Source organism: Nilaparvata lugens, chromosome 3 (assembly GCF_014356525.2).
Source record: "Nilaparvata lugens isolate BPH chromosome 3, ASM1435652v1, whole genome shotgun sequence".
Lineage (NCBI taxonomy): Eukaryota > Metazoa > Arthropoda > Insecta > Hemiptera > Delphacidae > Nilaparvata > Nilaparvata lugens.
In genome coordinates, this window is record NC_052506.1 from 72,750,119 (window position 1) to 72,775,722 (window position 25,604).

The 25,604-nt window shown below is 33.8% G+C and overlaps 1 protein-coding gene across 23 annotated transcripts in view; it reads right to left on the reverse strand.

Annotated features, from left to right (window-relative positions):
- LOC111044353 (sodium bicarbonate cotransporter 3) overlaps positions 1–25,604 on the reverse strand; it is a 112,519-nt gene that overhangs the window by 36,443 nt on the left and 50,472 nt on the right. For 8 of the 23 annotated variants that reach the window (XR_005570883.1, XR_005570885.1, XR_005570882.1 and 5 more), the window contains exons 4-10: positions 17,975–18,052; positions 15,557–15,698; positions 13,037–13,256; positions 12,062–12,182; positions 10,592–10,705; positions 5,935–6,032; positions 5,290–5,475 (exon numbers count right to left, since the gene is read on the reverse strand). Coding sequence is in view for 13 of the 23 variants with exons in the window: in XM_039424479.1 (XP_039280413.1) it covers positions 5,290–5,475; positions 5,935–6,032; positions 10,592–10,705; positions 12,062–12,182; positions 13,037–13,256; positions 15,557–15,698; positions 17,975–18,052 (959 nt within the window). In the remaining 10 variants the exon portion in view is untranslated. Of the gene's footprint in view, positions 1–5,289; positions 5,476–5,934; positions 6,033–8,156; positions 8,244–9,497; positions 9,555–10,591; positions 10,706–12,061; positions 12,183–13,036; positions 13,257–15,556; positions 15,699–17,974; positions 18,053–25,604 lie in introns of all 23 variants that reach the window. The other 15 variants (XR_005570889.1, XM_039424485.1, XM_039424486.1 and 12 more) reach the window with 6 other exon arrangements.

Below are 25,604 nucleotides of genomic sequence, written 5' to 3' on the forward strand. Positions count from 1 at the left end.
TCAGAAGTCTACTGATAACATCTCTAAAGTTGCTTTGAAATTGAAATCCGTTGATTCGATCACTCAAACTGACAGCACTATGAATGTTGTTGAGAATTCAAATTCTTCCAAGCATTGTGGTATCACTGATAATGTTATTGATAAGTCATCAATTGTTAGTTTAATTCCTAAAACGAGTGTTGTTCTAGGTACTGCTCAAGCAGTTATTAAAAATTCATCTGGTTCGTTTATTGGTGTTCGTTTAATGATTGATTCTGGTAGTACTGCTAATTTCATCACAAAAGATCTTGTTATGAAACTTGGTTTATCTGTTCATGATTGTCAACAAAATTTCTCTGGTTTGAATTCCTCGAGTGTAGGGAATGGGTGTTGTGAAATGTTTGTTGAAACCTAAGGGCTCAAATCACCCTCGTCTAGAAGCTGAGGCTTACGTGATTGATAAAATAATTGGTTCATTGCCCCCTATTTATCTCAGTTCAAAAGTGCAAAATGAGTTGAAAAAATTCAACCTTGCTGATCCTGTGTTCTATGAACAACGTTCCGTTGATCTTCTATTGGGATGTCAGTTATTCAACAAAATATTACGTCATCATAGTCAAGTCTCATCTAGTGAATAGTGTTCGTTTTGCGTGATTCCTGCCGTGTTTGGTGACATTATTTTGGGTGAATTTCCAAATCATTCCGGTCTTCTTAATCAGTCATTGACTGCATTAATGACGTGTCCCACCTCTGAGAACTCGTTGAATAATTTGGTTCATAAGTTTTGGGAAAGTGAAGAAATTCCTAATCATAAATTTCCTAGTCCCGATGATGAGTTTTGTGAGAAACATTTTCCTGAAACTCACACGCGTGATACTGAAGGAAGATATGTTGTTCGTCTCCCTTTCAAAGTTGACACTAATCAACTCAAGTTTCATGAATCTCATGATGTTGCTTTAAATCGTTTTCTGTCGTTGGAGCGTCGTATGCTGCGTGATGCTCGTTTGAAATCTGATTGCGTATCATTTATGGAAGAGTATCTTCTTTTGGATCATATGGAAGTTGCTAAAAAACCAGGTAAATATTTTATTCCTTATTTTTGTGTATTCAATCCGTCATCACCTACAACAAAGGTTCGTGTTGTATTTGATGGGTCTGCTAAAAAGAGTCACATTTCGTTGAATCAAGTTCTTCATTCAGGTCCAAAATTGTTAAATGACATATGTGATGTGTTAACTAGATTCAGACTTCACTCATTCGTATTCACGTGTGATGTTACGAAAATGTATCCTGCTATCCTCGTTGATGAAGAAGATCGTTCTTTCCTTCACATATTGTTTCGTAAAGATCCTTCCGATGATATTGTCGTATATGAGCTCAAAACAATCACATATGGTTTGAAACCGTCTGGTTTTCTTGCTCAACGTGCTCTCATTCAACTGGCGAAAGATGAAGGAGATAAATTTCCGTTGGCAGCAGCAGCTATTCGTGATGATATATATCACGACGATTTTCTCACAGGTGCTAATTCGTTGGAAGAAATCTGTGAAATAAAATCACAACTTTGTAATCTTCTAAACTGTGCTCATATCAAGTTGAATAAATGGAGCAGTAATTCTCCTGAGTTCTTGGATTTGATTCGTTCTGAAAACACTCAAGTACCACTTCATATCAGTGATGAGCCTAATTCAAATGTGAAAGTTCTTGGCGTAATGTGGAACCCAACTACTGATTGTTTTCATATTAAAGTCTCCGTTCCAGAGTTTCAAAATAAAAACTCTAAGCGCACTGTTCTGTCCGTTATCGCGCGTCTGTATGACCCTCTCGGTTTTATAGCTCCAGTAATATTCAAAATGAAATGTTTTTTACAAGAGCTGTGGAAGTTGGACATCGATTGGGATACGCCGATTCCTGTTGAATACAACGAATGCTGGAACGAGCTGATGAGAGAGCTTCCTGCTCTAAGTTCAATTTCAATTCCTCGATGCGTTTATGGTGATGCTTTTTCTTGTCAAATACTTGGGTTTTCCGACGCATCGCAGAAAGGAATCTGTGCTTGTATCTTCTTGAGAGTTGTTTCGTCAGAATCTACGGTGAAATGCTTCCTGTTGAAAGCTAAAACTAAAGTTGCGTCGTTGAAAACTCTGTCTATTCCTCGATTAGAGCTTCAAGCTGCGTTGTTGCTTTCGCGATTGTATGTTTCAGTCCTTCCTTCACTGGAAAAAATCAATCTTCAATCTACGTTTCTGTTCAGTGATTCAACTATTGTTTTATCTTGGTTGCATATACCTCCTTACAAGTTGCAAACGTTTGTTGCAAATCGTGTTGTGAGAATATTAGAGTTGACTAATATTTCTGATTGGAATCACATTGCTACTGATTTCAATATTGCCGACGTTGGATCAAGAGGCATTTCTCCCCAAAACTTGTGCAATTCGCAAGATTGGTTCAATGCTCCAACGTGGTGTTCTAATTTGTTATCATGTTGGCCGTTGTCATCTATGACTTACCCTGCTACTGAAATTCTGCCTGATGTGAAACAAAATAAAGGTGTTGTTTTGAATATCACTGAAGAGACTGCTGTTATTCAGATAACACGTTTCTCCTCATACATGAGATTGTTACGTTCCTGTGCTTATGTTTCACGTTTCGTGAATAACAGTAAAGCATCAATTAGTGGTGTTTGTCGTAAATCAGGCGCACTTAGTGTTCAAGAGTTGAAATGTGCACAAATTTATTGTGTTGAAATTGTTCAAAAGTGTCATTTCAATCGTGAACTCGACCTATTGAAAGAGGGTAAACCTTGTGATAAGAGTTTCCAAAAAGTGTCTGTATTCTTGGATTGTGATGGTGTGATTCGTGTTGGTGGCAGATTGGTAAATAGTGCTTTAGGATATGAAGCCGAGCATCCTTGTTTGATACATAAAGATAGTCATTTTACTAAACTCCTCATTGAGTATTATCATATTTCTCATCTTCATGCTGGACCAAGAATAGTGCGTGCTCTTATTCAGCGTTATTTTTGGATTGTTGGAGCACACAGTGTTATCAGAAATGTGATTTTCAATTGTACTCGTTGCCGTTTATTCAATGCAACTCCTGTTGCTCCCGTCATGGGTGATCTTCCCAGCTCTCGTGTTGTTCCCAGTGCTCCCTTTCTGAAGGCTGCGGTCAATCTAGCTGGTCCTTTCACTGTCAAAGAGAGTATTCGGCCCAAAGCTCGTACGTACAAGGCATACTTTGCACTGTTCGTCTGTCTGGCAACAAAAGCTTGTCACATTGAGGTGCTTACAAGTCTTTCATCCGAAGAGTTTATTAACACTCTCCATCGTTTTGTTTCTAGGCGTGGATTGCCTAAAGAAATATTCTGTGATCAAGGGACGAATTTCAAAGGTGTTGCGCGACAATTGAAGGGAATTGTTGAATTTCTCAGATCATCAGAAAATCAATCCAACGTCTGTGATGCGATGTCATCTAAAAGTATCCAATTTCGTTTTAATATTCCACATGCTCCTTTCATGAATGGAATCTGTGAGTCTAATATTAAAAATGTGAAATTCCATTTGTTTCGTGAAGTGGGAAATTCGGTCCTAACTATTGTTGAGCTTTCCACTCTGTTGGTGAAAATTGAGGCGATACTCAATTCGAGACCGTTGTATGCGCTCTCTTCATCTCCTGATGACTACGAGGCGCTGACTCCCGGACATTTCCTTGTTCATCGCCCTCTGTTGGCGGTTCCTGAAATTGACGTGAGTGATGTCAACGAGTACAGACTGTCTCGTTGGGAAAAGGTTAATCGCTTCACTCAGAGATTGTGGAAGAGGTGGGAGAGTGAATACCTCCACACTCTTCAACAGAAGAATAAGTGGTTTGAGAGGGACACAAACCTTCAGGTAGGGCAGTTAGTATGGATTAAAGAGGACAATTCATCACCCTTATCATACCCGTTAGGTAGAGTCACCCAAATCATAAGTGATGCTAAGGGTGTTGTGCGCTCAGCTCACGTGAAAACTAACTCTGGTGAGTATGTTAGGCCAGTTAGGAAACTTGCCCCCATACTTCCCTATTAGTTTAACCCACACCCTAAGTTTTCCGTTTTCCTTTCCTATTCCTCTTTCCCTTCGTTTTTCCTTTTCTACCGTTCAGTGCATGTTGTTTTGTTTTTCTTTTACTTTTAAATTTTAGTTTTTTTTTTTTAGTTTATGTTCTTGGAAATGGGGCATTCCAAGGCGGGCGGAGATGGTGGATTCACGGAGGATCAGGAGCCTTGATTGTGGGTTGATTTGGTTTGTGCTTTCCTCCCCTTCCCCCTCTCCCAAAGAGGCAAGATAACCTCTCTCCCTCACCCCTCCTTCATCCTCCCCGTTTATCTTTCAACCCGTCACTTCAAGAAGCTTTGTCGAGAAGTCAACATCATTTTTCGTTCCGCTCCGTGGCGTTCGAGCTGAACGCAATTACCTCGTTTCGTTTCGTGATATATGTGCAATATCATATAGGCCTACGCATAAAGACAGGATATCGTCAGCAGTAACTTCTACACACGAGATACAGTCCACTTCCTCGCCAGTTCCAAGGTTAGTGCAAATTAAAGACTTACTTTTGGGGTTGTCGACGTTTTCGTGGATTAAATCTTAACTGTACCCCAATCCATAGGTTTGGGGACAGGACGGGATTACCATATGGAAAGGGTTGTTAGAAAGACACGTAGTAACTTCCTTCTAAATGAGAAGCGGACTAGAAACATTCTTGTAATAATTCAACATACGGTAACGATACCCCTTTCTTGTGTAATTAAGATGGATTTTTAGTTAAACAGTATGAATTCAGTACAGCGATTGAATAATCAAGACTCGTTATTATTCCTTGATAATAAGGTTCACCTGGAAACAATCTCTGGATATAAAAGAAACAAGGCGTCTGAGTTTGGAGTGTAATCCCTATTTTATAGGGTATTGTAATGTAATTCCCTATTTTGAGCAACAAGACGTTTTTTATATACAGAGATTGTTTTAGGTGAACCTTATTATTATTCAGTAGCAAATAAACAGAATAAATCCCAAGAATTTATTACATTAATCAGATTTTTTCATAGGTCTAACATAGACAAGATGTGAAAACTTTGAAATCATCATTCAGGTAGCTCTGTTTCTTCACCTCCACATTAGAAGATGGAATTCCAAAAATAATTATTATCAACTTCAATCGTCTACGAAAATTTCTCTATTTTAATCTTTACTACACAAATATGTAATATATATATTTGTTGGATTTCACTAAACGAAGGCATTTATCAAGGAGTATTGAACTTACAGTTGGTCCAAGAAGAATAAACAGGAATCTGGTCGGTACAGGAACTTCAGTCAAATCTCCCAGCAGTGTTGCATTTTTCAAACGAATGAATGCTGAGAGGGTCTTTTCTAAGAAATCAACTTCTCCAACAAGGATATTCGAAGTCTCGGCTCCATGAGGTATTTTACGCATGAAATTCATGTTCACCTGCAACATGAATAATTTTTTTATTTTTCACTATCCAAAATTTGTCAGAGAACTTCATTGTAATTAAAATCATCAAGAGACGAAGTTCGACTAAAACAAAAAATATCATGAAACACTTGTACAGATCACAATCTTCCTAAATACTACAAATACAAAATAATCAAATATCTAAGACACGTAATAGACAACAATGAATGGCGATTTATATTTTCAAGACGAATAAGATGTGTGATATTTCTGATGAATCAGTGAATAGGTTCTTGATAAATTTGAATTTGAAGAGCAACAAGTTTTTCTTCCACCTTATTTTAGTAATATTTACTTTTCTAGTAATATTTAGACAGCTAATAATTGTTAGAATTTATAACTTTGAATAGGAATAGCAATCATTTGGAGTGCGAATTGGAATTGGAAAGTGGAATTGAAATACCAAGTAAAAACGCAATAACTCTGACTTACTTTCGGATGCTCGTTGCATAAATCACCAGCGCTATGATTTCGACTCATTGATATTGAGCTTGGACTACGGTCCATCCCCTCACCTATGTGAGCTGCACCTGCAGGAAATCAACTGAAATTACATTCAATTCTCAATCAAAAGAGCCACACACACATGAAAATCGCTTATTAAATATTTCTTGGTATTTTTATTATTTCGGCCTATTTATTATTCAATTGTGTAGAGTTAATTCATTGTCAAAAGTTTAAATACCACTGAATGTCTCATTTACAACTTTTGCTGTAGAATGGGAAAGTTGTCACATCTTCTAACCTAGCTTACAGCTCACACTGACATTATCACCTTCATCATCTTCACTTCAGGGTTTAAGTTTATTAATTAACCTGTTCCGGTATCAAAATCTCTTTTACCAGTAGGTCCAGTAGGAAAATTTATGGTATAGGCACTCTATCCAAATGACTGCAGCAGTTGCGTCTATTTTGTATAATTCTTTAATGCAGAGGAGCAACCGATAAAAGCTGTCTTATATCAGTATTTCTGATTCTATCAACTCTAGTGCAGTCATAAACACTCCTTAGAGACCCCATTTCTGCAGCTTGAACTCGACTGTCCATTCTCCGCCTGTTAATCCAATTTTCACTTCCATGAAGGAGAGTCAGAACTGCAATAGTATCATAGAACTTTATTCTCGTTTCTTGTCTTGTTTAATTTTTGAGATTTTTATGTATAGTGCCACATATTTTCTGGAACTTCAAATTTTTATTGTACACATCAATATCTGTATCATATGTTACATTATTACAAAGACAATTTTTATTTGTTCTATTACAATGACATTATGAAATCAAAAATATTCGATTCCTGATATGGTATTATTAAAGAACGTGATTCAGTAAACAAATTTCGTGAGGTACTGTGAGCAATTTCATCGTTTTAGATTTCAGAAATTTATAGTTCTTGGGCAACACATAACAACATATAATAATATTACAACATAAATTATAGGACAATATATAATTCGGCAATATGAACTTGATAAAAGAATTATTTCATATTTATATTACACACTTGTGTTATGAACATGTAAATTTCTTGCAGACACGGACATGTTTAAAATACACTTGTGTTCTGAGCTAACATAGACATAAGCATACGACGGTAGCAAACATGCAATGTATAAATCAATTACATAGACATAATAAAATAAACAACTAATACAGAAAAGTTTCAACATTAAAGCTGAAGTAATTTAAAAAATACACTTATCAACTGTTAAATAATGGGGGAAGCAATAGATATAATTATTTTCCTCAACATTCACTCATGTGTACATGACGAATTCGACATTATTAACATGAAAATACTTATATTAATTTGAAATATGTATGGTAAATATGTACCGGTATCCAATTATTATCATCATACTAGAACTAGAGGATAAAAATTTTATAAATTTTAGTACTTATCCAGAGTCTAGCTGTGCAATACTATCACATGTAATTTTTAAAACATAACATTACAAAACATTATAATGTACGGCACCATAAATAAGCCTGTATTTAGAAGTTTGCAACAATTTTCATAATTCTTAATCATAGCAGCGTGTTCAGCGTTCAAATATTGGAGAAAAATATTTTTATTATTTCTAAGAAAAGCATTAAATGATATAGGAAAGTGAGAGAAAATTTGTAGATCAACAGAAGATTAATTAATTCATTCATTATCTAGTGCACAGCTAGATTCAGTTACCATTCTTCCCTGAATAATAAATACTACATTCAATAACGTTCAACAATATTGAGATGATCTACTAATAGGACGGAACAATACATCAACTACACAATTAATGAACATATACACGTACATAGCACGTATAACAGAATACAACTACGGTACTGGATAGAAAACTGAGGAAGATTTGGAGATACGATGATGATGATGATGATGACAGTAATAGTGTTTACTATCATGGACAATTGTATAAGAAACAAAGGTTGATTGCACATGATTAGAACTTTTTACAGAGGAAATTTGTAATGGTATGAATGTAATAATTTGCGATGATCACAACAATGAAAGCATTTTGACGTCGTGTAGCGACAAAAATGATGGTTGAAGCTGTGTGTGTGAGTGTTTGTGATGATTCGTTGTGGCTTCTAGCTAAGCATGCATCAGCTGAGCTAAGCCGCTGTGCCAAGCTGAACTAGTGTCTATTGTTTACCAGAACTTGATCCGGGAAGAGCAAGAAAGCGGCCCGAGCCAGAGTCCACCCTGGGCGCCTGGGGGGCCGCTGTGCTCTGTTCCTCCACTGTGCACAAAACAAGTCTGTCACTCAACTTCACAAAACTCTACTTTTCTACTAGCTTGTGAGCTTTACTTGCATGCAAATACTTGAGAATTTGCTCGAGATCAAAAGGAGGCCTCCACACCAAGCTTGATATCTTTCTCATATTCGTATAGCTTTATTGGTGGGGAGTCCCTCAACGGAGTTCCACCTCGCCTAATATACATATTTTAATCATCAATTAGATGGCATTGATAATGCTTCTTTCAACTCAATAGTAATTATTTCCTTATATATGTTTGGAGTTTGCAGTGTTTATTTATACATTTATTTATCCATAGATTATGATTCGGGACTTGGACTAAGCGATTCAAGTAAAGACAACAGACATTTGCCCAAAACTGTTTTAACCCCTAATTTGAATAAGACAGTCTAGTCTAGATATTATGTGGAGTTGATTTGATTGTGTCGGAGCTATTTAATAAGGGGTGCCCACAGAGAGGGCTATGATGCAGACTGCTAACTTCGGGATTTCCCACAAGAAACAGGTTGAAGGTGTTTATTTTACAGCACCCCCTGACCTTACAAGCCCAATGATTTATTGATTCAAAAAACTTCAAGATGCTCTGCGGTGGATCAACCGATTAAAAAAAGGGCTGCAAGTCAGTTCCAGGAGAATTAAATAGAAATTTCAAAAAATTGAATATTGTAAGGGTCTCTCCACACTAAGCTACGCTACGCTGAAATACGTCTTCGGAAGTCGTAGCCGTCTCATTTCCCAATATTAAAAGTTGCGGTACGCTAATCTGAACGGGACAGATTCCATTGGGAAATAGGACTTATTACAGCGTAGCGTAGCCAAGTGTGAAAATACCATACTTGATTATTTATAAAATCAACATAGAATAGAAATATCACAGTTTCAGTTATATGTTGAAAGTTGAACTGTGATGTATTTGAGGACACCAAACAAAAGAAGCAGCATCTTCTTGAATATCTATATATGACATCATATTTGAAAGAAGTTAGATAAAATATTAAGCATGCGAAGATTTTCTAAACAAAGCAGAAAAATATTGAAAAGAGTGATTTCATACTCAATGTGTGTTTTACAGTTTCAAAACCAGTGACACAAATACGTAGGCAATCAGAAAGTCCAAAGTTGTGAGTGAGTGTTGGGTGATAGAGAATATTTCCAAAATCATAGAGAAGATAGACACACTAGATATAGGCTAGCACAGAAGTGTGCTTCCAAAACAAACAAGCATTTAATCCAACCTGGCGATAATTGGCACATGGCTAACCACGCAGTGAAGTTCGTATTTTGGGATACATCTGGCGACAATATTTTCAAATATCGCATTAAAAATCTGCATTAACAAAAATTGGTTACAATGCTGAAACATGTATTATTTTTAGTTTTAAATAAATATTGTTTCTTGTAATCAGACAGATTCATCACAAGGAACTGGATTGATAAAAATATCACTATTTTGGGAGAAAAATAACGACCTATGACATGATCGTTGCTTTCTCCCAAGGCAGTTAATGGTTAAAGTTCATGAATATTATAATTCATCATAAATATTCAATATGTTATCAATAATGTATAAAAATTGAATAATGAACTTCCTTTTGTAGATTAATCATAATAATGTTTTTATCCCATCATGATATGTTATCATTTTTCATTTTTTATGGTAATTTAAATAGTAGTTTTTAAACCACTAGTTAGTTTTTCAACTAGTTAGTACCCTTTTTGTCATTCAAAACCTAATGAGTCAAAACATGTCAGGTTAATTAGCAGAAAAATTGAATAGTATTAGTTGATAAATATTACCATTTTACTTCCCCAAATATGTTTTAGCATAGATAAAGGATAAGCACTATATTTCTTGTCTCTGGTTTCAGTTAGTTATTAAGTAATGGCACATTTTATCGACAATAATACAGAAATTGTACCAAGTATATCCTGAAAGCCAAAGTTACTAATATTGGGAATTTTTAGCAATTCGATAATCAACATTGATGATTATTGGAATGAAATACAATCAAAGAGCCTACGATATTTCAATTTAAAATGATATCTAAGGGTTTCTATTATTCTACTCACTTAAAATTGTACAGTCAGTATACAATGTTTCTAAACATTAAATCATGATAGAAAACCAAACTAATTATTTAATTTATTAATCGAATAATAAGGATAATGCGAATTACATCCAGCTTCTAAAGAGCAGGAATTAAGAAACTAGCATCTTATATTACAACACTGTGTAGCTCATAAATCAGCAATTATTACAATGATACAGGACGCACAAATAGAACTATTGGAGTGTGTTATTGCGCGGATAAAAGTCTTTAGTACAAACTTTTAGCAGAACCTGGCACAGTGAGGTACTGCCCTGAAGATTGAGGGCATGATAGCAGAGCTGTTTCGGGCGTTGGAAAACTGCTACTACGACCAATATTTATCGACTCACAAGCTGAATGAGAAATTATCAACCCAATTCACAATTAATAACATTTTTCGGAAAGAATAATTTCATTTTCAATGTTTCAGTAAGAAACAAACACATTATTTCAAAACAACTTAATAATTATTGTAATGGATAAAATTTCAAATTATAAAAGAACATATTTCAGTAAAAATTATGAAGAACAGATATATTTCAACTTTTTATTTTTATTTTATATTTTAAATTTCACTATTGCTATATGAGCAATTCCAACAATGTATATTTGGCTTTTCAAGTACGGTAATTTATTTTCAATTTTTGAAGATTCTCTTATGACTATAGTCATGAAAGAAAATTTATCTACACTATAAGAAAAATATATCAAGATTTAAAACTCATTAAACTAATATGATACTGCAAGTATATATAGTTTACTATAGTATACATAGTATATGTGCACGATTACTATAATAATACGGACTGATCAAACAACATTGATTATCAAATATTAGTATTTTTTATTATATTATGAATATTCAAATACCTATTATAAATTATCTATAACTCTTCATAATTAACATTTTTCATGATTAAAAAATGCATACATAGAATACTTTTAGTACGGTGAAATTCGTTGGCTGATACACTCGTTTGAAGTAGAAAATCAGACACGGTACCAATTTATGGACAGTTTCATTTGAATAGGAAAAAATGTAAACTGAAAAATGAAGAAGAATGTTTGTACGAAATTCTTTGGTGGATTTCTTATTGAGGCGAGAGGAGTTCAGGTTGAAGTCAGTAAAAAGTATAATACACTAATGGTAACTGGAGCTCGAACGAAAAGCTGGGGATAACAATCCAAGGTAATAAGATCGGTTCTGTCAGAGAGCGGAGGAATTGTTACTGGGTAAATAAGGACGTTGTAGATAGAGAGGGATGAAGGGTACTTGAAGGGATGATTGCCTTGGGAAAAAGGACAGAAAGGACTGGTTAGGGAGAGAGACGACGAAGTCTGTAGAAATGAGGAGTTGGAAATGTATAAAAGAGTTGACACAACTGTCAAAAGGATGCTTCAGTACAAGAGGGTGGAGGTATCCACCTGTCAACGACTAGAATAAATATTTACACAGTAGAATGAATATCCAAATATTTGTTATTACCGTATCAATTTACAATCCTCAATTGTGAAACTTATTCTCTCATCATATATGAGCTAGCTGATTATGAATTCAATAGGAATCCCATCAAGATCCAAACTCACAATGAAATTTTTTTCCTTAATGCTTCTATCGATAATTAAAACTAAAATTGAAAATTCTAATTGATCAATTGATTATAAGTCAGTGATATTTTCTTGAAAGAAAATTATTGATGTGAACTTACTTTTTGAGGAGGAATGATTGCGGCCAATCTCGGCCAGTGACCTGATGATTGGCAGCCTGGAGACGTTGTCTTTCCGCCTCTCATGCTGGTGCCTGTGTCTGCGTAGAAGAGCCTCTTTCACCTAATCAAATAGATAGAAGAATGAGTGCATAAATGAAAAACAATGTTGAAGTTTAAATATAAATGTTAAAAAATCAAAATTGTTAATCAATTCAAACTAACATAATCTTGAAAAAAGTCGACCAACTGACACAGTTCAAAGGTGTGACTGTCGAGAGAAGATATCTAGATCTCAAGCTCTTCCAATTGAAAAGGAAACCGTTAATGCAAATTGAGAGAAATGCCGATTATTTGTAATTATAGTGATGACTATTGAAATAAGGATTAGCACAAATTACTTTTCATCCTAGAATGAAGCTTGGATCTGTAAAGTGAGAAGCCTATCATATGAGTGAGATAGAAGGTTCAATAGCAAGGTTTCAAACTCATGAATGACATTTTGAGGTTTTTAAAACATACGGTTCAAAGTCTATCATAAAGTGAAATGGAGTGATTACTACTTTTTCTACTTTGAATGATATTGAACACTAAAATTCCCTTGAATCATGCTAGTTATAGGAGACTAACTTTATTCATAACTTTTTGTAATTATGCTTGTGATAAATTAATGACGTTAAGTGAAGTAATATTCCCATTTATTTATTGCTATTGTAATATTCTTGAATAATAGTAAAAAGAGTAATATTATTGATGTATTGTTATTGTTTACACATTTTTCACGATTATTAATTCAATAAATCCATTAATTTATTGATCAATTAACACACATTTCATTGAAATCATTAATGGAGGACCAACAGATGCAGCCCAAAACTGTTCCTCCCCGAATTTTGCACTCTTATACTCTTCCGTGAATATATTTTCTTCTTGCAATAGATGAATTGTAAGATCAATTTCTAGTGGCATGAACGCTACCTTGTCCCTGGCATGGTGGGGGAGCGCCGTGGAGTTGACCATGTTGTCGAGTACGAGGTCGGCGACCTGTTCGAGGGAGGCAGCCTCCATGTCGAGCATGACTGTGCCGTTCATGAGGAAGCTGCGCAGCTCCAACACAGAGTGCAGCGACAGAGTGGCCACGTGTGGCTTTGACCATCGGTTGCCACCTTCCTCCACGTCTTCCTCGAATTTTATCCACCTGAAACCATCACACATTGAAAACGCTTCCCTTAAGTATATCTTATTGTATTCGTTTACCATCACAATTAAAAGTAGCTTCCCCTTATAGAATGAGATGAAATCTATCACTAATAGAAGCTTCACAAGGAAAAGTGCATATTCAAAAAGAGCTTTGAGAGATTCTAGTAAGAGTTTCATTACATAGAATTTCTAGTCCTAAAAGTACATAAAAGTACTTGTGTGTCTCAAAGAAAATTTTAAATTGTACTATGCTATACTAATAAGGATACTATGCTATAATCTATTATTTATGTTGAATAATAATGGTTTTTGTTTCGGAATGAGCTAATGTTGAGCAGAAGAAATTGTTTATTATTTCGTCTAGTAGGGAATAAATGATTATTGAGCTTCTTGTGCTAAGGATGTTGCTCACATCCTGATCCTAATATGGTGCGTGTGTAGTGTTGTTGAGATGTGAAAGGATCAATAGTTGGTATTTTATTTCAAACCGGAATTGTATTTTTATTTTTTAAATGTTGAAGTTCATAACTGTTTGTTAGTGAACCATTATTCAAACATCCACCAGGACCAACAAGACCTATCGGATGCATGGAATACCAAAGATAACAAAAAATTCAGGCCTTGCCAACTATCTAGACCAATATATTATCAATTTATAATGTTTACAATAGGCTATATACTATATTTATTACTAGCGGGTAACCCGTGCTTCGCAAGGGTCTATTTTAAAACTTGACGTAATGAAATCTAGAAGAATTGAAAATAGGCCTATAAGAATCCTCGATTGATTAAGAATTTATAAGCAGTATTTCAAGTATAATTTCTAGAGAAATTAAGTATAGTTATAAGTATTAAGTATAATTATAAGAGAATAATTTCTTGATGTAAATATCAACACCTTTATTCAAAGACATATTAACTGCATGCATTTTCATATTGCCGATACAGCATTGATGAAACTGTAGACGTTTATTTAGCACTTTGTCTCCAAAAGCTGTTCTAGCTGAAAAATATACGAAGATTGATGTTTCATTTATCTATTTTCTGCAAACAAATTTTACAGAATTGTATGAGGAATTGAATACCGATACCGTGTACTTCAATTGTATCGGAGTATCAAGTTAAAGACTACTATACTACCGACTATACACAGTGAGTCATATGTATGGGAACCCTTCAATAAGATGGAGACTGTTGTAGATATTATACTGTAACTTTCAGGAATTGGTCAAATAATCTACCTTTTGACGTACAAATGAATTTAAACACCTCATAAGGGGGTGACTTAGGGGTTGTAACTAGAATATTTTAAATGTAAACACCCATTGTGTGGTACATCATTTTAAAGGACTTTTCAAAACAAGAAAGATGGCATCGATAAAAGTGTTCTATGATACTTGTATCCAAAATGGCGGCTGATTTAAGTTTTAGTTTTTAAAGAAATGAGGGGTTTTAACTCAAATATTTTGAATGTAAACATGTGTCACACGATTGTGTGATACATCATTTTCAAGGCGTTTTCGATACGAGAAAGATTTTTAAAATGAAAATGTTCTATGATACTTTTATCCAAAATGGCGGCTGATTAAACATTATCAATTATTTCTTTAAAAACTAAAACTTCAATCAGCCGCCATTTTGGATAAAAGTATCATAGAACATTTTTATTGATGTCATCTTTCTCGAATTGGAAAGGCCTTTAAAATGATGTATCACACAATGGGTGTTTACATTCAAAATGTTTGAGTTATACAATCCCTCATTTCTTTAAAAACTAAAACATCATTCAGCCGCCATTTTGGATACAAGTATCATAGAACACTTTTATCGATGCCATCTTTCTTGTTTTAAAAAGGCCTTTAAAATGATGTACCACTGAAATTTACAGTATTACATCTACAACAGTCTCCAATTTATTGAAGGGTTCCCATACATATGACTCTCCCATACATATGACTCACTCTGTATAGTGAGATACACTTCAAACTTTCTCCATTAGTTGAATGAGAAGATCTGGTATTATTTATATGAGGTGCTTGCAGTTTCAGGTAAAGCTCACATTAGCGTTATTGATCAAGCACTAGTTAGTTGTATTAGTTCTTTGTATTAGTACTAGTACTTTGGATTGTAGGGCCTACTAGTTCAGCGATATCACTTACACCGAATTCGAGAATGAATGAGTGTGAAAAATAATAATAGATGGAGAAAATCCTATTTTTAAGAAACTATTATTGGGAAGTATTCCATGAATAGGTTTACTTTGACTTTCAAACAGAAATGACAGATATCTTCACAAACCTGGCAGTTTCTTTCCATTCGAGGACATCACCTTCGCCGTGAACAAGCTCTTCCATCTCAGAGAAGAGAGGATGGCACTCGTGAGTCTCATCCTGAGCATCCTCTCCCAAGATGAACTGTACGCGCTGAGCCGGTGGAGTCACTGAAAGCGAACAGTCACAAGTTGATATATGCTCTCTAAATAAGCCGGCATGCTTCTTTGTAATGTGCATTATTGCATACTACAATTTAAACTTCGGCGACATTCTTTTATCAATTATCTTATAGAAGAGGAACAAGCATTAGAATGTGTTATAATATTTTCTTAGAAGAAAGTTTAAAAAGTTACCTACTATTATTTGCTAGTCTCTAACAAGTATCTGCCGTTTGAATAGCTTGCATATTCTTCCAAATAAGTGATTCACTGGATCAGATAAAAATTGACCAAGACCGTATATATATTCTTCAAGTAAGGTAGTTATCCTACATAATATAGTGTGATGTATCATTTGAGTGCTTGGCAGTTGAAAAAACATTCTACTCCAACTTGTACAGTATTTTGAACACTTGAGGATTTGAAAAAAAGTGTATCATACTCAACAAAATTATTGCCAAAGAGTGTTAGAGAGTCTGGAGAGTATTCCGTGATTTCACCAATTCATTTGAATGGAGGACACATACATTGCTCGTGGAATAAGCAATTAATGTTATGATCAGTACAGATATTCATAATTAAAACAGACTTTCCATAATTCACTAATGAGCTAAAGTACATTTTTTGATCTTCAGAAGAAGAAAATTTGAAGAGCACATTTGAATCTTTTCTTAGAACTGTTCTACCCGAAATGAGATTCGTTGAAAGAAGCTAAGAATCCACATGAACTTGATAGTTTATATGTTTAAGGAGAAATCATACTAAGAAAAAATAATATAAATGGAACGATTCTTGAAAATACATATCAGAATGAGATAGGTTAAATACATGCTATAATAAGATAGTAATTACATGCGAATTTATTTGGATGCTTACTAAAAGAGAATTCCCTCTTGGTCATAATTAATTTTTAAAGAAAACTATTGAATAAAAAATACTCTATATTATCGGAGCCAATATTGTATTGAAATAATTTTATCTATTGAAACAATTTGAGATACTAGTTTGGCGTAACAACCGAAACTAGTATCTCAAATTTTTCCAATAAATTGGTGGTTTTGAAAATATGAAGTTGTTCTTATCCAATATCGATATCTACCACATTATCAACTTCACAATAACACAAATCTTCAAAGTTATTTGAAGGAAACATCGTTGAGTGTATGTACCAAAATTATTTAAGTACCGGTACACAAAGAGAAAATCTTCATTTTTACCATTTTGACACCATAAAAAAGAAACTATCGTCTAAAGAATGTTTTGGCAAACGGTTTGAATATTATTAAACAATATTATTCTATTCATTCATTGATATATGAAGACAACAGTTTACTCATTATAAAGAATGTTACATTGTCACAGTTAATCATTCTACAGAACAAATTAATACATTTTAAAGCCCGTTTTGCTGGAAACATCTTTTTTGCACTCTTGATACAGATAGTTCATGAACTCACTATGGCTTTGAGAGATCACACACTTGAGATCTCAGTTCTATCTTTTAAAGTCTCAGTTAGTATACAAATAAGGTCTGATTATGACGTTTTTGAAATTACAAAAGTTCAATCTTGATAGACTATCCGTAATATTCCACTAATAAATCATTGATTAGCTATGTCTTATACATTTTCAATGAATTCCCAATCTAAGTTTAAAATAATAAAATATGCAGTCAACTGAATCAGACTAATCATCATTCAAAAATAAAAATAACACTTTGATAATCATAATTAAAAATCAATTAATAGATGGATCAACATTCAAAATAAACTGAAAATTTATAAATACTGTATATCGAATAATTCATTCCACAGACATACAAAAGCAGGATTCAGAGTGATCGATTATAAAAAGAATAATCACAGAAACAGATCATAAATTATATGTAATGACGAAATGTGGAAAGGTAGATCAATCAAATGTTGAAAGGAGAATATTAAAAAATCATACGGTAATTCACTACATGATTCATGGATGATGTCGGAGAGAGAGAATATCAGATTGAGATATCAGATTTAAGTTATCAGATTGAGATTTCATAACAGTAGAAACTTACATATCAAATTATTTATAGATACTAAGTTAACCCATTGTAACTAATGCAATACCAACACTTATTGAAACTTGGGACAGGGAAAAGAAGCTCATAAATTATTATCAACATTTAAATCAGAAAACGACATTCCTCATGCGAGATAAAAAAAAGGAATTATAAATTAGAATTGGAGAAGTAATTGTTGAGTTTTCCATGAGCGATGGTGGGGTAAGCAATCCCGTGTGCTTACTCATCTCCTTATCTTCGGAAGCAAGACCAGCTATACTGGCCAATCGGGCGCGCTGTAAGACCACACGGCCTCCTCGATCTACGACAGTCGGTACGAAAATTCACTACAATAATTTACCTCATTGAACTTTTCTTTTTTTCAAAAAAATTGTAAAGGGAAATTTCACTGTAGCACAATAGCGGCAATAGCACACAAAAAGTATACAGTACAGAGAAATCAGTAACAACTCATATTAGGCATGAAAGAAACATATTATTATATTATGTAGTAGAGTAGTATTATCACCCTTATACCACTCCACAGAGATTTTTCTTTGATAAATTCATACAGAGTTGGCATAACACATCTTCAGATTATAAAAATCAATTGTGACGAAAATAATAAAACAAGTTCCAAAATTATGGAATTCTAACTTTTTCAAATACTATAGAAATGGCATTACATCAATCCGGTATTGGTATGCTATATTAGGGAAGTGTCGGATAGGAACTACCTAATTATTCAATCAATCACAAAATCCCGATGTATGGAGCTTCTAATTTTAATTTTATTCAAATCATTATAAGCATCCATCCAACAGGTAGACTATCCAAAATTGTGAGGAAATTGTTACTTCTCTTTCATGATTGTTCGATTGATTCAAGAAATATACGGTAAGAAGGTTTATTGATCATTAAACTGCAAAAGTTTTCAAGGATCACGCCTCAAACTACTTAAAAGCTAGTACAGCTTCGATAATTTAATAAATAATCATCAATTATTTGGCAATTTCAATCTGAATCTGATGTAGCATTGAAATATTTATCTCACAAAATAGAGATTTTCAGGTGGTTTCAGCTCTTCCCAAAAGAGCAGTTTTATTTATTAAGCTGACAGCAAAAGTCTCTCTAGAGATGCATTATGAATTCAAGCCATACTTGGGAGTACGCCGCAAAGCACAAAGTGCTTTTCTAGTGACTGTTACTCTATTCCAAACTCACCATTAGGAACGTGACTTTGTTATTTTCAATAAGGTTGATATATTCTCAGAATTGCAAATGCAACATACATTTTCTTCTTTTGCTCAGAATGAGATTTTCATTCTGAACTTCAACTAACCATTTGAGATAAACAAGGAAATTTCAGCATTATTTTTGTAAGCGAAATGGATGGTTTGAAGTAGGTACCGTATCATAATGAGAATGTACCTACAATGATAATCAATTAAAATAGATGAACTTCTATTCTTTGTTAAGAAGAGAACAAATTGATCAGAATAGCAGCATCGACCTGCATTGAGGCTATCAATATTTTATAATAATTTATCAATATTTCGACAATGACAAATAATTCAAAGGCTCAAATTCTATCCAATGCTGGAACTACAAATAATTAGCCAGAAATATATTGCTAGATAATGGGATACCAACTTACTTTCCATGAATAAACTTATAAATATAGCCTATTTGAAGTCATCGCTGAAGACCTGCCAATTCGAACAATTCAAAACTTCAAATTTCATTGGACACTGTTATTATTTTGAAAAAGGCTTTCGTATTTTTGTGGAAAACTGTCTAGAGAGAAAGAACATTTCCTGATTCAGACACATGACATGATTAGACTCTTTGTCATACTTTTGTGAAGGACTTTCAAGGGATGAAGTTTTTATAGAGATGCAGTCAATTTCAATCGATCTATTTGTGCTGCTGTCAAAAGTAGGTGAAATGAGATATCAAACTTTACTCAACTGCGTCGAATTCGATTTAGAGCAACCGATCTGTGCTTGAGTTGGGACTGGGACGCTGAAATGCGATTGGCTCGAATCAATTTCAGGAGAGCGTTCGAGTTGGTAGCTTGTTTTGTAAAAGAACACCGCAGCCGTGACGTGAAGTGAGTTTCGTGAAATTGAAACCGGGATGTCAACAGTTGCACAGCACACCTGTCACGTATCTCGGCCATCATGTGTGTTTACCGCCACACCTTCAACTCTTTACTCTCTACTTGTCTCAGCTTCAATAAACTGATTCCTCCCAAGCTCCACGCAGCGCTTTTATTGAACCCATCAAATCAAAATGAGATTCATGCCAGTTTTTCCGCTTCACCAGCCAATAAAACCAGCCTTTATAGGCTACATGTTATTATGGAGAGTTGTGCAAGAATAATAGTAGTCTTATTATACATAGTAGTGTTATATCTTTTAGCCATCTTGAAAAAACATTCAACTTACAAGCAGCATTGGAGAGTATTCTATCAACTTTTAATGTGCAATAACGCATGAAATATCGCTCGACTTGTAAAGTTATTGAAATTGCAAAGTTTTGTCACTGGTAATTTAGAGACAACTATGAATATTATTTACGTATCAAGTAGAGCTTTTGAATCCTGGTAGCGAATTCAGTACATATTAGACTCAAGATTTGAAATTAAATAAAATAAATCAGTATGGGAATTATCTTCAAATTTTAAACAGCATCACTATACTAATATCAATCAAGTTATCGAATAAGGACTCATTTCATAAGTGTTACATACTAACTTATGGAATTGTTGTTTTTCCTATGACTCAATTTTTTTGGTATTTTATAGAGTGAGATCTCAATTCATACGGTTACATAATGAAAAGTACACTGGAATACAGCTCACGAATGGAACTGAATATAGTAGAGTACGGTATTATAGAACAAGTTACTTGAGATTATTTATATCATTATTTAGTCTCAATATAGCCTACTATTCCCTTTTCATGTTCATATGAATTATTGAGTTAGCGCAGTGCATTCCATGTATTTATTCAGCTAAAAGCTCGTATTTACTAATGAAAAGCATCAATTTATTAATAATTTGTTGTATTTACTAATGAAGAGCATCAATTTATTAATAATTTGTTAGTGTTAGCAGAGAGGAAAGGATACTAGTTTGTCTCTGGTGTTAGTTATTATTTCATGCCATCAATAACAAGGAAGCTAAAGTATTCATGAAACCACATTGATACAGTGATAAATTATTCTCTATTACCTATTATATAGTTAAGCAAACATAATGCTTCATCAACTTCATTTATTCAAGCATTCTTGACAATACATCCCTCTAAAAAATGAATGAGAATAGGTACAAGTACTGATTTGACCTTCCCTGCTATTTTAACACTCTTTCTCATAAATTACCAACTGCAGCACTCATTGAAACTCACTTTCAATCTCGGAGTTTTCTATAAATAACTATTTCTCAATCTTTTTATATTCTACTAGCTATTTTTGTCGATATTGCCATCAGGAAGATTGATGGCAACTTGATTAGACGTTAGTGAAATCGTAGTGAGCGCGGTAGTAGTAGTAATAATTGGTAGTAGTAGTAGTAGTATTCCACGGCATATCATGCATATTTAACGCATATTGATCCTGAAATTTTGAGCTAATAGACAGTTGCTCACATTGTTTTGACACGCTGAACGATTTAATCTTTTGAAAGCTCTTGTCAGGCAAATTTTATTTGGACGAAGTCGTTCAATAAATTGGAAGCATCATGAAATTGTTTCATCAAATCAAGTATTCAGACTTTCAGGGGTTCCGGAATATTGAACATTATAATGATTGGCCTGATACAATAGTTCTATGACTATTCAACTGATTTTGTATGTAATGTAGGTACTGTCACTAGTATTTGAATAGAAATGTATTCAGAGTTCAGTTCAATTCATTCATTTGATAATACAATCATAAAATTATGCCATTACTTTCAATTGGTCAATTGTGATTGAACGTATCAATAGACTATTAAGTTGTAATAGTTATAGTTATTCCACCGGTACGAATTTACCAATTTATTAATTTTAAAAAAATTGTATAATAAGAACAATGGAGAAAATCCTGATTGAAAAAACCGGAAAGTTTTAACTCATTTCTTAATGAATATAATATTTTTTGCAATTCTATTGGAACATTGTAAAAACAAGAACAACAATGGCTCAAATATTGAATGTTATGTGTTTATTGAAAGAAGAAGCAGGGCCACAGTATCATAATTCTAGAAAAAAAGATTTCATGTGAATTATAATTCTCTGTAAGTAATTTATCTCTGAGAGAAATTACCCAATATTTCATACTACTTTGAAATTTAAGTCAAAACCTCAGTACCAGTCAGCCATTTATAGAAAATGCCGGAATTTTCGAGAAAGATTCAAGACATCTCATGGATCATATCAATGGTAATTTATATATAGAACCAAGCATTTTGTATGGTTCATTCGAGTTACAAGCTTCAAAAGATAAAAAATTCATCAAGCAAAAGTTTATTTTCTTAAAATGCATATTCTCTGATGGTTAAAGGTGGTATCGTTATGAATCAATACTAAGAAAATCGATCTCATAATTTTGAAAATAACAAGTAATTATAACGATCTAATTAAAAGTCAATCTGAATTTCCACGAACTCTATCAAATGTGAGTTTCAAGTTTAGACATAATTAACGACATGTCAATTCAAGCAACAAAATCAATCTTATTACTTCTAGTGATTGGAATGAACACTATTGGAACACTCCACCAAGAGTTTGGAATGAAAAGGACGAGATCAAAAAGTCAATAAGAGATTCAAGTCTTCCGTCAGTAGTTGGAGAAGTTAGCAACAACTTGGTTGACAATGGGTTGAGAGAGCCAATCAGCAAGTCAGCCCCAAACCACCGACAATCCTCAACTGGCGTGTAGACTCACAATAAACCTCAGCTGAAGAAATCCATCGGAACAAGTGGTTGGCTCGACTCCAAAACTGACTGACACTGTTGATACTACTTTCGGTACTACCGCTGGCAATTTCACCCCCGGCAATATTTATACTAGCAAACAAGTGTACTCAACAGGCGGGAAATAGTTGCACAGTCGAATTATAGTTTGTTGAGCTCGGAATAGCGCTGAGTGCAACAATTGTTGGCGAGTTGATTCCTTCATCTTATGGATAAACAACATTGATTGAAAAATTCTTCTCCTTTGTTCTAGGATTACGCGTACACATCTGTTCCAGTTTCAAAAGATACAATTTAAAAACTTTCCATCTTTTCACAATTATTGAAAAATTCAAGAAGTCAAAATATTTAGTGCCGGTTGCACAAAATCCGGTTAAATTTCAATCGTGGTTAATTCCACGAGAACCAATCAGAGAAGCCGTCTTTTTAAAAAAACCTCAGATTGGTCGTCGTAGAATTAATCACGGTTAAAATTTAACTTTTGTGCATCTAGGTCTTAATGTATTAGAAACTTATTATCAATTATAAACTTATATTATTTAAGAAATAAATGATATTTTACAATAATTTCATAATGAATTTTCATAACAAAGATTAAATATTTTGTTAATTAGTTATATTTTTACATTAAAAAAACGATCTGGCAATAGAGCGAAGCGAGAAAGAGATTATTGAGTTTTATATTATAGTCAGATTATTGAGTTTGGTGAGCTCGAATCAGTGTCAGAATATGAATCATGTAGCATAAAGAAACTATAAATCTATGATTGATATGTGAGGTGAAGTTTATATTTGATTTGCAACATCCACGAGTCAGAACTAGGAAATTTAAGAATAAGCCTTGTTCTTGAAAACAAAGTTGGTTCACATTTTTACAATATTTAAAATATTATTATTTCAATATCAATCATCAACATAATCGTATTGTGCATTTTCAAGGAATGGTGTGAATTTTTCATTTTTTATTTGTAGTTATAAACTGTACAAAATCTAATAAAACTGTGAAGGAGAGACCTGTGAGAAACCTGTATGAGACAGACCTATGTGACACCCGTGTGAGACCAGTGTGGAATCTGAGTGAGTGAGACTTGTGTGAAGCTTGCGTGAGATCTGTATGAAAATCATACCTATTACCAATCAATAGAACTGATCTATGAAGGAATAATTTGCAGGAATTTTTCTAGGGTGTGTTATTGGATGCAGAAACATATTTGCTGGAATCTTTCTAGTGTGTGCTATTGGACGCAGAAAAAATCCCATTCCACTCCAGGAGTGGGGCTACCTAAATCCATCTAAATATCTAAATCCACCAGCCCTATGTATTACATATCAACTTAAACTGTGTATAAGACTGTATACGAGTTATCCAAATATCAAAATACAGGTATTGCAAAAGGAACTCAGTTTACAAGCTTAAAAGGCTGGTTCGATACCTGTGAATAGAAGCTTCATTTCTCACCAATAAATTGTAGAGCGATGATTCATTTTGTCAATAAATCAGTACAACTGTAGGAAAGCTGATAGCAAGGAGTGCACTGCACATTGTGGTAATAGTAATCACTGAGGCGGTTGATCCCTTCTTTCAACCTTGAATTAGTGTGCCCTATTCAGCAAGCCAAATCGGGGTCGCCTTAACGAAAGGTCTCTAATTCAAGACACTCTTCAGCTCTTTCCATCCCTCCCCACCAACTCGATAACCTTGCCTCATCTTTTCCGTTTATAGCGCGACAGATTGCTGCGTCATAAATAATTTTAACGAGTTTCAAATTTAGATTACACCAAAGGACATTTACCCCTATGAATAATTTGTTGTGAATTGATGGAGAGTGAGAGGGAATAATGAGAAAAGAGTTTGTGGTGGAGGGATGGTGGTGAAGCTCTCAAGTCACCACACTCGTCAAAGAAATTAATATTAATTTTTAAATTTCATCAGAAGTTTTCTATCTTTAATCCAATTCTTCTCATAACGTAGGCTTTTGAAAGTTGAAAGATGTGTAATGAATTGAAATTTTATTTTATCCTATGAATTGGATAAAAACAAAAGACTTTACCTATTTCGGACTATATGTAGCCTTATCTAAATTTGAGAGAGGGATAGCACAAAGTTACTTTTTTTCTCCCTATAAAATGATGTACTCATTGTATGAATCAATAAAGAATATATTAGCTAAATCAGAAGTTCAAAAACTAATTTCATTGATAAATTTATTGTATTTCAAGCTTGACCTTTCTCACCGTCGAAAGATTTATGTTTGATGAACTATTTTATTGAAATTGAATTGAGGGAATATTGAGAAAAGAGTTTGTGGTTGTGAGATGGTGGTGGAGCTCTCAAGGAATTAATATTTTTAAATTTCATCAGAAGTTTTCTAACTTCAATCCAGATCTTCTCATAGATGTTTGGAAGTGAAAAGTCGTGAAATTAATAAATTGCAATATAATTTTATCCTATAAATTTTCTAAATCAGCAGTTCAAAAACTTATATCATTAACAAATTACTTATCTATTGTATTTCAAGCCTGGCCTTTCTCACCGTCAAAAGGTTTATGTCTAATGACATACTTGATTGGCATAGGTATTTGATATTATCAATTTGCTGAATTAGTAACTTCAATAAAACTAGTTTCATGGAAAAATCACCTATTCATTGTATTTCAAGCCTGGCCTTTTTCACCACCAAAAGGTTTATGTATGATGGAACATGCCTATTTTGTTTTTTAGGTATGTTGACAAGTTATTGATTTCTATCTGGGTTCACTATATAGCCAGAGACGAATAATATTGGATTTTTTTAACTTTTCTCTATAATATAAGCCATTATCAGCTCATAGTATAAGTATGATATAGTATAAGTATGGGCCAATACTGGATTATATCATAGAAAAAAGATAGCAAAAGTCTAATAAAATAAC